This window comes from Enoplosus armatus, chromosome 1, assembly GCF_043641665.1.
Source record: "Enoplosus armatus isolate fEnoArm2 chromosome 1, fEnoArm2.hap1, whole genome shotgun sequence".
Classification (NCBI taxonomy): domain Eukaryota; kingdom Metazoa; phylum Chordata; class Actinopteri; order Centrarchiformes; family Enoplosidae; genus Enoplosus; species Enoplosus armatus.
The window spans coordinates 20,364,661-20,378,536 of NC_092180.1; the positions used below are offsets into that span (position 1 = coordinate 20,364,661).

Here is a 13,876-nt window from a genome sequence, read left to right on the forward strand (position 1 = left end):
TACTATGATTGTGATGTTTAAAGTATTTAAATATTTACCTGAAATCTTGAAAAAGGGATTGCTTTTTTAAGGTTTATTCAACTGGAGAATGACGCTAATCTTTCTTTCTGAAAGTCAGAAATGACATCCTTCAGTTCTTCCAAACTAGCATCAATTCTAAATTCATGTTACTGGTTTGATATAATAGATATTTTTTTTAAAGTAATGTATGCCTTTCTCTATTCTCTCTCCTCTTTGTGCTTGCATGTGTGTGTGTTGTTTGCCTTTCTGTTGCTGGTGTTGGCATGTAACTAGGGATGTGGAGCAGGCTGGTCTGTCAGACTTAGAGATCATCTCCCAGCCAGTGGAGGACGAGAACCAGTGCTTGGCTCCTCCAGTCCAGCTGGTGAGTTTTGGCTACAGAGATCTGCCCCTCGCGGCTCTGGACCTCTCGCTGGCTGGCTCACAGCTCCTCTCCAACGCAGATGAAGATGAAAACAGGGAAGGGTGAGTGAAACTAGTGTTGTATAGCGAGATTAATACATGTGTTTTGTTTTGATTTTAATATGGTTTGCCTCTGTGGCAGGTGTTACAGACATGTGATCATTTATTGGTTTCAGACAGCTTTTTCTGTGAATTCAGAGTGACAACGGTTTGCTTCTGTGAACGGTTTGGCAACAGGGAGGTGTGAGTGACACACTGGTGGTATTTTTATGTACTGTAGGTGACTTTTCTGAAATCATTTGGAAGTGGCCCAAACACACACTCACAGCCAGCGTTTAGCCAACAGATTCCTGCATCTTTTGAGCTCTGATTTGTTTGAGGAACTCTAAAACTTAACATATCACTCTTCTGAAAAGCCCCATTGAACATTACTTTCTGTATTTATCCCTATGCCCTGAGCTTATCATGTGTACATGTTTGTCAGGAAAACTGACCAGATTTTGGTAAATGATTAGGTTTTTACCTTTATAGCACCCTTTCACTTATCTGTACTACTTTCAGATGATTCCCCATCTTCTCTTTCTCTTGATATTCACCTTTACCCCATTATGTTATTATTGATTTCACATCTTAGTGTATACAAACTACTGAAAAGATCCTCTATAAGAGCTGCAAATCAGCTCCAAATCTACATCTTGTTCTCCATCAGCAAATGAATAGCTTTACTTTGAAAGTACTTCTTAGTGCACAGAATTAAGCGGGTGCACTTGCCAGAGACATTATCACATTGGGATACCCTTCTCTACAAAAAACGACTGATGTGATTTGTTTGCTGCAGGATTAATGCATTTACTTTGATTCCTAAGTATCACATGTTCAGGCTGTTCTCTTGACTCTTGGCACTTGCTTGGTCCAGGGAGAAGACCTTTTCCAGTTAAAGTTGTTAATGACTGTTTTCACCAGGAGCCGACTGAACACTTTAGATTTCTGCTCAAAATAACGTTACCATTCTGCCTGTACATTTTAAACATATCTAATTAAACAGCACTTTAATTTACTAAACATAAAGACATTCCAATCACAAATCTAAAAATCACAAGTGTGACTAGTACTGTGACTTTACTGTTAGGCCTGCGGTCTGGCTTGAATCTTCAAAAACCTTAGACAAGGTGAAAAGCAAATGAATTTAAAACGTGTAATAACTGTGACATCATCTGATTCAATATGACTTATTAGATACATTTCCTTGTGTGTGTGGATGTTGTGGGAAATTGGTATACACTAATGTCAAGGATTGTTGTTAAAGAGTAACCACTTACATACACAATGTGAAAAATGATTCAGAGTAAAGAAGCTTGCTGAGAACAAATTAGTATTCAGAGGTTGTCATCTTCACCCTGAGGTGATTATATTGGCCAAAACATGAGACTTAGTGACAGAAGTGGTAAGCCATTCACTCTTATTGGTCCTATCTAAACATACAGCTCTACTATGGAGGTGTCCACCTTTCAAATGATCATGATAGCAAGTACATTGAAGACCCAATTGATGCAATGCAAACTTCACCGATCTTCCCACCGTCAGCGGTATGAGACGATATGATTCATTTATGGATTGCAGACATAAAAGGGAACCAAGGGATGACATGTTCAAGTGAAAACAATTATTTCCAGAATGGTCCCAAGATGTTAAAAGACCAGAGGAGTTGCAGTGACAGGGTTCAGAGAGACAGCAGGGGCACAGCTTGTATTGGTCTTTGCAGAAAATGCACAGACGGTAGATGGAAGGGGTCAAGAGGTGGACATGCATCACACATGGATGGTGAACCACACAGCTTTTATGAGACCCAATATGATGGGAGCTACACTGGAACTGTCAACCGAATGGGTGGAAAGATGTTTAATACGTTTTCCTCTGTTGGAATCTCACTGTGATGAACGAGAAGAGGACATGAGAAGTGTCTGTATTTGGAAAGTTGTACAGAACAAATGTCTGCACTGAAAACATGCTGACGAAAGATCGAACACAGATTATTTATTTAACATTTACACCAGCCCGTCATATCAGTCCTCTGAAGTGGCCTCAGACGTTGCACCTTTTGCTACTTTGTGACCTCAGCTGTAATAAGGCTGAATTAAAATGCATTAATGTAAGGAATTTTTGATCATTTCAGCTACAGTTAAAGTCGACCCCAGTTAGATAAAGTTTGTGCCAGGCGCTGAAAATGTAGATTGTTGGTGTCAGAACTCTAATGTCAACATGTGTGTAACTAGAACAAACACAAACAGACACTCCAACGATTTTACACATGAAGTTCAGTTTACTCAAACTTATTCAGCCTGTGAAAACTGATGCACACAGTCTTCTGGAGGGTCTAACATAAGACGTTGAGTTGCATTATGGGAAATGTAGGATCCAGTGTTTATGGAGCTTGATCCACACTGGGGACTTCAGGAAGTCAGGACATTTCATTTCCTCTGGTGCTTCGATTTTAATGATTCCTTTTTTAATCTGTCTCTTGTTAGCCCCCCATTCGCAGTACTGCTCTATTTCCCCTTTGTTCCATGCAAACTAAAATGTTTTACAAACCCTCCTTGTTGCAGATATTTAGTAATTTACTTCCACATAGTCAATGTTTTGCTCAACATATCATCATAGCTTTTGTTTTTGTGATACAGTATTTCAGTATGGTAGGGTATTTGCATATTTAGCAGACTTGCACCCACATGAATTGAAGTAGTTATATGTACTGCATATGTATGCACATGTCTGCAGTACATATTTAAAGGGATGTCAACATGTTCTTGACATGAACAATATTTTTCTTGTTAATAAGACCATGATGGCTACTATATGGTGGCACAGGAACCTGAGGCTGTTATCTACAAACATTTATAGTTTTTACCAAAAAGCATCTACCTCACAAACACACTCTCTCTCTCTCTCTCTCTCTCTCTCTCTCTCACTCACACACACATGCACACACACTTGCCCCATCACACATTGCATAAATGCCACATAGTATACATGATTATCATCCATCATGTATTAAGTCTCCTTCCCCAAGTCCTTGACTTGCTGTCCCTGTTGCTCAGTATTACATCCATTTATCATTAAGTGACAACCTCTGGGTTGTCCAGCATCCATAAGTTAACTTCGATCAATTCATCATTTCAGACTAAATATCTGCCCTCCTCCCCCTGCCGGCTGACAAAAGGAGCCTTTATTGTAAGTGACATTTTGCAGCGCATGAGCCAGAAGCCGATAATATCGCACTCCTAATTTCTTGTAAGTCTTTTGTACCGTCGAACTATACATGCCGTCACATTCAATTATTTCATTGGGTCTCACATCAGCGATCAAAAGCAGGCTGTTTAAGGTTGAACTGCAACACACTTCAAGTCGTTTGATGTCTTTAATATAGTATCGTCTACAGTTTGAAGTAATTTAAAACCTACAAATTGTCATAGACGGTTCTTCTAAAAGTGTTTTTTATCATTTATATGTAATCAGGCATTATTACATGGTGCTTTTGTTGTTATGATTCTTTTATTTTTCCTCTGACTGGGAGTTCTGTTTGGATGCATGTCTGCCTCCATTGCAACATGTACATAGAGGATTTAAGGCTATATCGATTAGGTCCCGTAAACTTCAAGTTCAAGATTTTTATAAAGCACCAGGATGTAAAGCAATGAAGATGATTTATACAGGCAAATTACTGTAACAGTTACACAGGTTTTTGAGATGAGTGTCTGCACAGTCATTTCCGTCATGTTAAACTTGCGACCTGCTGATAGCGGTCCTTGTTTTTTCCGCTTTAACATGATTGTGCGAAATGCTGGTATGGCATATGGATATGAGGTCACATCACAGCTGTCCTTTTGATTAGTCACAACATTAACACATTTTTTTTCACTGTGCAAAGCTTGCTCACTGTCCAGTCTTTCCATTCTGTCCAGCAACTGTGACTCAAACCTGGCACTTTGCACAAGCTCTCACCAGGATGCACATAAACACCATAAGCTGTAGTACAGGATCCAACACATATGCACACACACACACGCCAAATCCATGTACACCACCTCATCCAAGCACTCCGTTTGACACTAAATCAGGTCTCACTCCATTGGGTCCCTTCAGTCAGCCAGTCATGGCCAGAAACAGATGGATTTCACAGACGCACCGTCAACAGTAGGCGGTGCCGACACTCACACTGTGCTTGTATCTCGACCAGCACAACCCTCGTGCGTTCTATTTCAAATCAGGGTCAGTGATAGCATGCATTTCCATCCCTATGCATAATGGATAGATGTGTGTATGTTTACAGTGATTGTCCTCGCTGTCTTGCGCTGGCATTGTTGGGGAAACATTTGGTGTACAGAGATGAATTATGCATGCAGCACTTCCTATTGTAGCTCAACCTGTGAAATACCTGTACGGCTGCTCGAGCTAAGAGTTGGCCAATAACTGGGTCACAGGCCTGCTGTTGTTGAGTAATCAAAAAACGAGACTACCAATATGTTCAAATGAGCTCAGGTCCGAGGGCACGAGACTTAAGTTCTCCTCCTGGTCCCGAAACTGAAAAGCCGTAAGAGCCCCTGCTGTAAGAAGCTCTAACCGCAGATTTACCAGTCACTGCGGTGAAGGTTATTTTACCATTGAGCTCAATTTACTCAAACTGTGCTTAGTGCGATGGGGTCACTATTTCATATTCACGTCATTAGTGCGAAATGTCTGCCTGTAAAAATGCTGCCAGTGGGAGTTGTAAAAGTCATCATTCTTTCTTTTAGCTTTAATGAAATTCCATTTAAATCCACCAGGCATGAGCTCCAGTAATGTGTATGTTACATCTCCACTACACCTTAAACGCTATACTAATCCCTCACATTAATCACCATTACCAGGCCTTGTGTCTGGCCGTATATTAGGAAGTTTCATTAGGATGTTCCTTTCGTTATTTCATTCATTAGGATGTTGTTTTGTGATAATAGATATAAACCATCAAGAACCTCTATTGTTTATAGGTCTTGCGTCACATCAGGTGTTTTTGCCAAGCTGAGAGATTTTGAGGTGAGAATCAGCACTGAAAGAGAAAAACTGAGAACATATGAAGAAAAGAGGCCTCCTCTGACATTAAGGCCACGTCATTAGAATCAGTGAGATGTAGCGAGGGAGCGTCTCGCTGAATGTGTCAGTCAGCCCGCTGCCCTCCAGGACCCAATTCTATTTTACCCTGTGGTTTTCAGCACCGTTGGGCTTTCTGTGATTACGCCTGTGCCTCCGTTTCCTCATTACTGTATTGATCTACCTCTCAAACAGACAGCGGCTATTAGCCTCCTTTAATGACATTCACGAGCATCATGCCCGTGCACCATCATCATGTTTTACGATGGTCTCCTGCGGCAGCATGCAGGTTTCTCAAGTCAGCGCTTTGACATCAGCTACCTGTGAGTTGACTTTGTTGGGCCATAACAGTGTGTAAGCACCATCAGGCCCGTATCTGTATTTGCTGTCAGAATGCAGATAGGAAAAGCTGGAGTGCATCTAGCAGGGAGACCGATTGCTAAACTCACCTTTAGGGAAATGGGGCAGAGGAAATGAACCTTTTTTATGGGCATGTGGAATGATGAAATGAAGTTGAGAGAGGGCAAGACGGCGGCAGTGGGACAGCAATCCACAGCCATCAAAATCAAAATGTATGTGGGAGAGGAATCTGTTGACTGCTCCACTGACTCTATCTGGGAATGTGGATTGCCCCACCACCACCCCCAAACACCCCTCTACTCCCAGTCTGCATTAGCTGGCTCATTGGCTTTCTGAGACAGTGAAGGAGCGTCATGAAGAAAGCTGCGCATGGGAAATGTTTAGGCATGCTCTGTAGTGATGTTTGGCAAAATGAGAGCGTGCGCTCCTGAAAGTGAGAATGTCACAACCACGGTAGAGGTGTTTCATCAACATGGTGACGGCTCATTGGTTGAGGGGCGGAAGTTATTTTCAGTGGTAGTTTGGAAGCGTCTTGCTGTCAGCAAAACTTTCTCATCTACTCATTCCAGAAAGAAAGTGGGTGTAAATGAAAAACATGCAACCTAAACAGATATATTTTCTCTCGTAATGTGTTAAAAGTTTTCCGTCAAATTGAATGGACCGGCTTGTCGTGTATTTTTGAAGTTATTGAACTAATCGGTTTCGTTGATGAGTCCCTGAAATTGAAACTTGAAAAACTGCAGAACATGCAAAATAAAACCTCATATTTACATGTTGGGAGCAAGAGACAAGTCGCAAGCTGTGTTCCTTCCTCACAGTTTACAGATCTGATGCTAAACGAACAGAGCTTTGTATTATTAAGGTTTGCCTATATACTGTAAGGTTGCGGCGTGTTTCGTAGCAGGAAGCAAGCAGAGGGGATTAATCAAGAGAAAAGGCTCCTGTGTCAAGCTGCCACTGTGTGATGAAGCACCTACTGTCAGCCATGTTTGCATATCATAGCCTGTAGCATTGTGAAGGTGGAACTGACCTTACTGCTATCTCTCATATAGTGCGCTGCCCTCGCTTCACATGACGGCAAAGTAGTCACTCACACACAACCCCTCCTCTTTCTCTCTCTCTCTCTCTCTCACACACACACACACACACACACATTTGTGCATGCATGAACAGAAACACTGCACATAGAGTATTTATACACTGAGAAAGAGAGAGAGAGAGGGAGAGAGAGAGAGAGAGAGAGAGAGAGAGAGAGAACAAGGCCAGGCCTGAAAAGCTTTCTCACTGCACTACATAGTGGCTGTTAATCTAATCCTCTGTAATCATGGTTCACTTCATATTCTAGTTTATACTGGGCTGTCACATCTCATTAGGAACAATAGTGTTCCTTCATTGATGCCTCTGCATATTTAGATAGGCTCTTCTTTCTCTCTCTTTCACCACCTTTCTACATATTTCTATATTTCTCCTGATTTTGCTCTTTGTTCTTTGCTTCTCCTCCCTCAGTCCTGTACTCTTTTCTTTTCACACTCACTGTCTCATCTTTTTCCATCTTTTCCTTCCCTCGATTTCACACACAAGTTATGCCTTCCCATACTGAATACCAATCCACACTGTATTGTAACTACGCTAAATGCCAAGAAGCAGCCCGTGTTTTCTTATCACTGTATATCATGCTGTACACACTTGTCAGTACATCGCACCGGCCAAAACTACCAGAGGCACCTTCGCCAGCCTTCAGGGGCCTCTAGGTTCACAGTCCTGTGGTGAGGGTGAAGAAAGGTGGACAGGTTGGAGATTTCCAGTACCCGTTTACTGTATTGTTGCCTAACACAGTGTTCCTATCAGGAGAAACGTGGGCGACATTGTGGGAGGTGGTTGTTCTAGCTAGCATCAGGGGGCAGTTGCAGTGTTAGCAGTTTTGGCGTCATGGTAAGTGGAGTGTAGTTATTAATAGAGTTGGGCCCATCCATCTTCCTGTCTAGGAAAAATGCTGGGAGGACCAAGGTGGCGTGGGCTTGTGTTCAGCACTTTCATGGCCGCCCACTCTCCCCCTAGTCATCAAGCTGCTTTTGTTTGTTTGCTCACTTTTTTTTTTTTAGGTTGAAGGGTTCTTTTGGTGCATTTTAGCTTGTGTTTGTGTAGGCTGCTGCTGGTGAAAAGAAATGCCGGGTGTAACAAAGAATGTCAGTGAGGGAGATTTGAAGGGCCTGGCCTCAACTGCAGCTTTCATTGATGGTTTAAACTGGCAATTAAATAGCCACTGGTGGCCGATCACAAAACAAGATTCAAAATCCTTAAATAGAGTTCCAAACTAATAAAAATATGTAGCTCGCAGCATCTGATGAGATCTGATCTGAGTTTAATTCATTTTTTAATTCTAATTTATTTAGCAGGGACAATGCATAAACATGTATTGTACCAAATATAGCTAGAAGCTTATTTTCATCTGTAGTCCCTGGGCGGAGGCCAGTAGTGATGTGCAGGTTACACTGATTTGTCCTTCATCCATGAAGCAAATAAAAAAGTTCAAAATGACTGCACTCTCTGATACTCAGTGGTAAAGATTCCACATCCCGGCTGCCTTAACCGAGAGGCAGTTTTGCCCAAATGTTGTAGACATAAATTAATAAATTTAACAATACAGTCCCCTCTAGAGGAAGCTCTTGTTAACCTTGAGCCTCCTCTACATGTTGTTACAAACTGTTTGAGAGGTTGTGGTGCTAGATTGTGAATGATCTTATATAATAAACCATTGAAAACTTTGGCAATACACGTCAAAAGCCCCCCCCCCCATCCCAGTGATTGGTGTGTGGTTGCCAGACGCGGAGACAGAAGCATATGTTGCTGATACGGCTGTTCCAAATGTGCAAGGAGTCCAGGGTTAGGTATACCAACACCAGATGGTTCATCTAAATCTGCAGTGAGCAAGGGGGGAAAAGAGGAAAAAACAAGTGCTCCTACCCTCTGCCACCCACCAGCTTTAGGCCAAAGGTCCAAATGTTCCACTTTGGAAATAACTACTGGCCCATTTGCAAGTTTTAGAAAGTGGTTAAAGAAGGAAAATAAACACAGCCCTTTGCATAAGATCACAACTGTTTTTGGGTAGATGTAACTGGCATGGTTCTGAGAGGTTAGGAGGTTTTGTAACCTGGACATGAACTAAACTTGGCCTGGACGTTTGAAGCACGCCACAGATAAAATCTTGTCTGTATTTGACACAAAGTGCATCAACTTGGCAGAGAATTTAAAGACTTGAGGTCATTGTTTTTGTATTAATTGCATTAGGAGTATTAATGTCTAATGTCTTCTCTATGTATGAGATGAATGTATTTTGTACGTAGACCCCCGCAGTGTTTTGCCACATTATTAAAGGGACATTTAGGAACCACTTGTGGCATATGGGATTTTTACCTTACACGCTGCAACTTTGTTAGAGGAGGGAAATAAAAGTCAAATGTTGAAGTCCTGCATTTTGAAATAATGCATTCTCTGAAGGCTCTCACCTGGTCGAGCCAATTTGGCCTGATTTAATTAGCGAGCACAGGAAGTTGTCTGAGACAGCGACCAGAGAGGGACCGGCCTCCCTGTTATCTCCCAGGCTTCTTAATTCCTCTACAGGGAGGGCTTCTGGCCCATGTAGTTTAGAAGAAATGTTAAAAATGTTCATCATTTTCAGATAGATGTTTTCTTGTCTGTCTTGAGGACAAATAGACATGGGTAAAGTTTTTTTTGTCGGAGATTCTCCAAATTATGAAAAATGCTGAAATAATACTTTTATTTCACAATTTTGAAACGACATTTGTCCAAATAATGTAATTTACCCTTCCACCCCACTACTCTTCTTTTATAAATACAGCAATAGTTAAGCCTAAAACTAAAACACTACATTAGAAATATTTGATTGAATTTTGATTACTCTGCACATTAGTCATTAATCATTATGTACAATATTCAGACAAATATCTGGTAGTTTTTGATGCCGAACACATACACGATGTGGTTCAATGTATTTTATTTGTGGGACTCAAAGTAGCTAAAAAAGTTTAAAAAATGTTTAAATAATCCACAGACACTGTTTACACCTCGTTATTACATGTCACCTCTTGGACGCGGTTGTTGGTGGTTTGTTGGATTAAATCTTCAGTTCAGCAGGGTCCAAAGGTTTACTACAGCTGCACTGTACTACATGTACAATGTACTATATACTAATATATTTGGTTGCTCTGTCCTTACACACACTAATCACACATGACTCATGTTAAGACCAGGTACATGAAGGAGTGTCCTTGACACTGCATAGATCTTCAGCTTCTCTGAAATATAGATATTGTTTGTTATGAAATGCTAAATAGATATGTAGTGTAATGTACAATACTATTAGTGACAGTATAGTAGATCCCTGAGCGGTAATTGATCACAGTGCTAGAGTAAGTCAATGACCAAGCATCTGCTGAGGAAACTAAAGCTCATGTTAGCTCTGTTCACTTAGGAATATTTGACCGTCTTGTTTTAAAAGCACCATGCACACGTCTCATTAGTCTTTCATGTCCATGAAGTCAAAATGCAGTTTTGTTTTGTTTGCTGCATCTCAAATGAGCTCCCCAGTGGCTTCTCTTTCAGATCAATTCACTTCTGTCACTTCAACTGAGATCTATAACAAACTGCAGTCGATACTATAGCAACAGTGCACTGATCTAGGCTGGCTCTGATTGGCTGCACACATATGAATGCACATATATGGTATACACACACAGAATACAGAATATACCCGTGCAGGCACACACACACACACACACACACACACACACACACACACACAAGCACACACACACACTGACCTTCCTGTCCCCTTGTAACATACAAATGAGTCTTTCCCCAGTGTTCCCACAGGACTGTGAGGGAAAGCTGAACACCAGTTGCCCTTGTTGATTGTGCTGTGTGCATGAGGAACTGCTCACAGTAAACTTAAGCCTCTAGCTGCAGGTTAAATATAATCTCAATCATGTCTTTCATGTAGTATGTATATAACATCAAATATGGTGACTTTCAGCATCAGGTTTGAAGCTTTTTTGGCCATAACCATAGCACACTCACGTCTTTGGACTTCACTGTGCTGCACAAAATAAGTACTACATGTTGTTGGGTGTGTATATATATATCTGAACATTTGTCATTGCAGGGTGACAGGGGCAGGTTTAGAAACTTGAAAAATGTGTTAAGACTCAAATTTAAGGCCCTTCTTGGCAATGATAAACTTTACATTATTAATAGTTGCATTGTTTAATCAGTGTAATACAGTGCCAAATAAACAACTTCAAATATTCTAATATGAAATTATATCAATAAATAGCTAATATTTGTAACTTCAAATATCAAATATGAGACAATGGGCCCCTGGGCACCGACATGTAAAAGGCCCCCAGCTCTCCTACATAGAAGACACCCTGACTGAAAGAGACACAAAACGACGCAGCTGCGTTGTATGTGGATGTTTTGCGTCTCTTTGTGGTCATTTGATTGACTTTCTTGATGATAAGATGTTAACAGTCACTTAATACAGAGGCAAACTAACTACCTGTTACCCTTTGACTCTGGTAGGGGAGGCACCAGGAGTGGCCAATAAGATTCCTTTGCCACACCTCTGGCCCTGCTTCAGGGTCAGTATCAATACTGAATGATGAATGAGAGTGTGTTGATAATGTGCCTTGGGTGCTTTCTAGGTTAATGTATGGATTATCTCTTAGCCTTGTTAACTGTACTTCACACAGACATTCTCACCAGGATTTTGATCAGATTATAAAAACTTATACTATCATCTTTATTCAACTAGCTATACTACTACTGTATTTAATACAAGTTCAGCTATTCAGCTGCTGGCATGACTTGGAGTGAAACTAAGAAGCTGTTATGTAACTGTCACGCGTAAACAAATGAAAATGTGAATAAATAATTTGCTTGCCTGACAACATTGTTGATGTGAGAAGGTAAATACTGTATAATAATAATTCACTTGTCATATTTCTTTTTAGCTATTTGCCAGAGTGAAAGTTTAAAAAAAAACAAAAGCCGCTCTATCTTTGAGGCAGAAGTTGGTACCTCAGAGATTTATATCTTGACTCCAGGGTCAGTCATTTATTCCTGCGGTTCCGTTTCCGCTGAAAGTGCTGCAGGAGTTTTGGGGGCCTGCCTCTTCCCTGCTGATGTGTTGTGATCAATGGTGCACAGGCATTGGTAATGGGGAACCTTTCAAATGTAAAATTAATTACCCGCAATCTGACAGCATCAGGGAAACTCAGCATGTATTTTATGCTTAGCTGGTACTCCCCCTTTTCCACACTTGCTTTAGCATGACACATTGTGTATGTGTGTGTTTGTGAGTGTGTGCATTGGTTGTTGAAATGTGGAGCCTGCTGGAGACACATTTGTTTCTAGGGGAGGGCAGGATGCTGCCTTCCTGGTGTCTGCTTTGTCAGGTGAGGCTGAATTTGCAGAGTGTCGTAATTCTGCCTTCAGAAAGCAGAAGGTCTTCTTGCACCCGTCCCTTCTCTTCTTTCCTGTTAAAACAAATTCCATAAGCACTGACATGATTTTTGACAGCATGTTTTTTGGCTGTACATACAATGGTCTCACGACGACAAACTGTGGGCCTTGTATCTTGAAGCCATTGCTGGGAGCACTGGCTTTAGGAGGTTCTGGTTTGGCAATAACACAAATGAATAAACAAAGATGGTGCGTTTACTGCCAGTCACTAAAGCTCTTCATGTACATAGGAAATCATTTGTTTCTGTAATTTAAAGAGTCTGTGCTGTGAGGTCAATGTGGAGTGCGGGTAAATTCCTTAAATTACTTCACAGAAACACGTTTTTCTCTTACATACAATACATCTGACAGATGGCCTGAGGGTATCTCATGCTTCTCTGTTCTCTCTCTTCTGATATTTGAGTAATGTAACAAAACTTGATAAGGTGAGTTAGTATGCCAAGATTTATTGTTTTAAGTTTACTTTTGAGTCACTTTCTGACCTTTAGTGGTCAATGTAGCTTTAAATGCGTTAATGCTAACCAGGATTCTGTTGGTCGGTGCACCAGACTGAAATACCTCAACAACTATTGAGTTAAAATCTTTTGCACACATTCATGGTCCCCGGAGGAGAAAGACGACTGACTTTAATTAACAACATTCTCATCAGTGATAGCAAAATGATCATGCTAATATGGTTAACTAAAAAGCTGATTGGGGTGAACATTAGCCTACATGCTAAACATCAGCAAGTTAGCATTGCTGATGTTACCATCAAATAACCACTGTGCCCAAGTGCAGCCACTCAGAGCCGCAAGTGTGGCTGTAGACTGTAGGCTTGTTTAACTAAACTAAACCCTTATATGCTGAATTTAATGAACTTGATTGAACATGATACAATAAGTTGTTTTATCTGTCTCTCTCTTTCTCTCTGTCTTTCTCAGTATGAGTGTAAATTAGTTTCATCAACCTTTCACTGAACGTTCACAACCACACCTCTCATCCCAGGAATAGTTGTCATCCCCAGTTTCAAAGCACCCCAGGTGATTAGCCAATAATAGAACTCATGTCAAAGAAAAAACTCATCAGTTGTGAGTAAAAATTCAAAATTAAATAGATAATTAATAGATTAGATGTTACCCCAATTCATGACACGCAAGTCATTACACTCGATTGAATGTCAGTTCGTAAAAGATACTCAGACTACAGCAAGTTGTACAGTGCGCTTTTCCCCACTGTTTGGACCTACAATACTTTTATAGGCTTTCAAAGTCAAAGTGCAGGTGTACAATTATTTCTATAACATACACAATGTGCAGCAGTGATCCACCCTTTACAAATGCTATAGTATTAACTTCATGTTGCCGGCTTTTCTGTGTGAAGCTTACATGTTTCTGTATGGGTTTCCTCCAGGTGCTCCAGTGGATTAACAAGTAATAGATAAAAC

The 13,876-nt window shown here is 40.8% G+C and overlaps 1 protein-coding gene across 1 annotated transcript in view; it reads left to right on the top strand.

The window, feature by feature from the left end:
* Positions 1–244: 244 nt before the first annotated feature.
* LOC139285825 (transmembrane protein 266-like) overlaps positions 245–13,876 on the top strand; it is a 31,291-nt gene continuing 17,659 nt past the window's right edge. The window contains exon 1 of the mRNA XM_070906485.1: positions 245–486. Coding sequence (XP_070762586.1) covers positions 245–486 — 242 coding nt within the window. The remainder of the gene's footprint in view (positions 487–13,876) is intronic.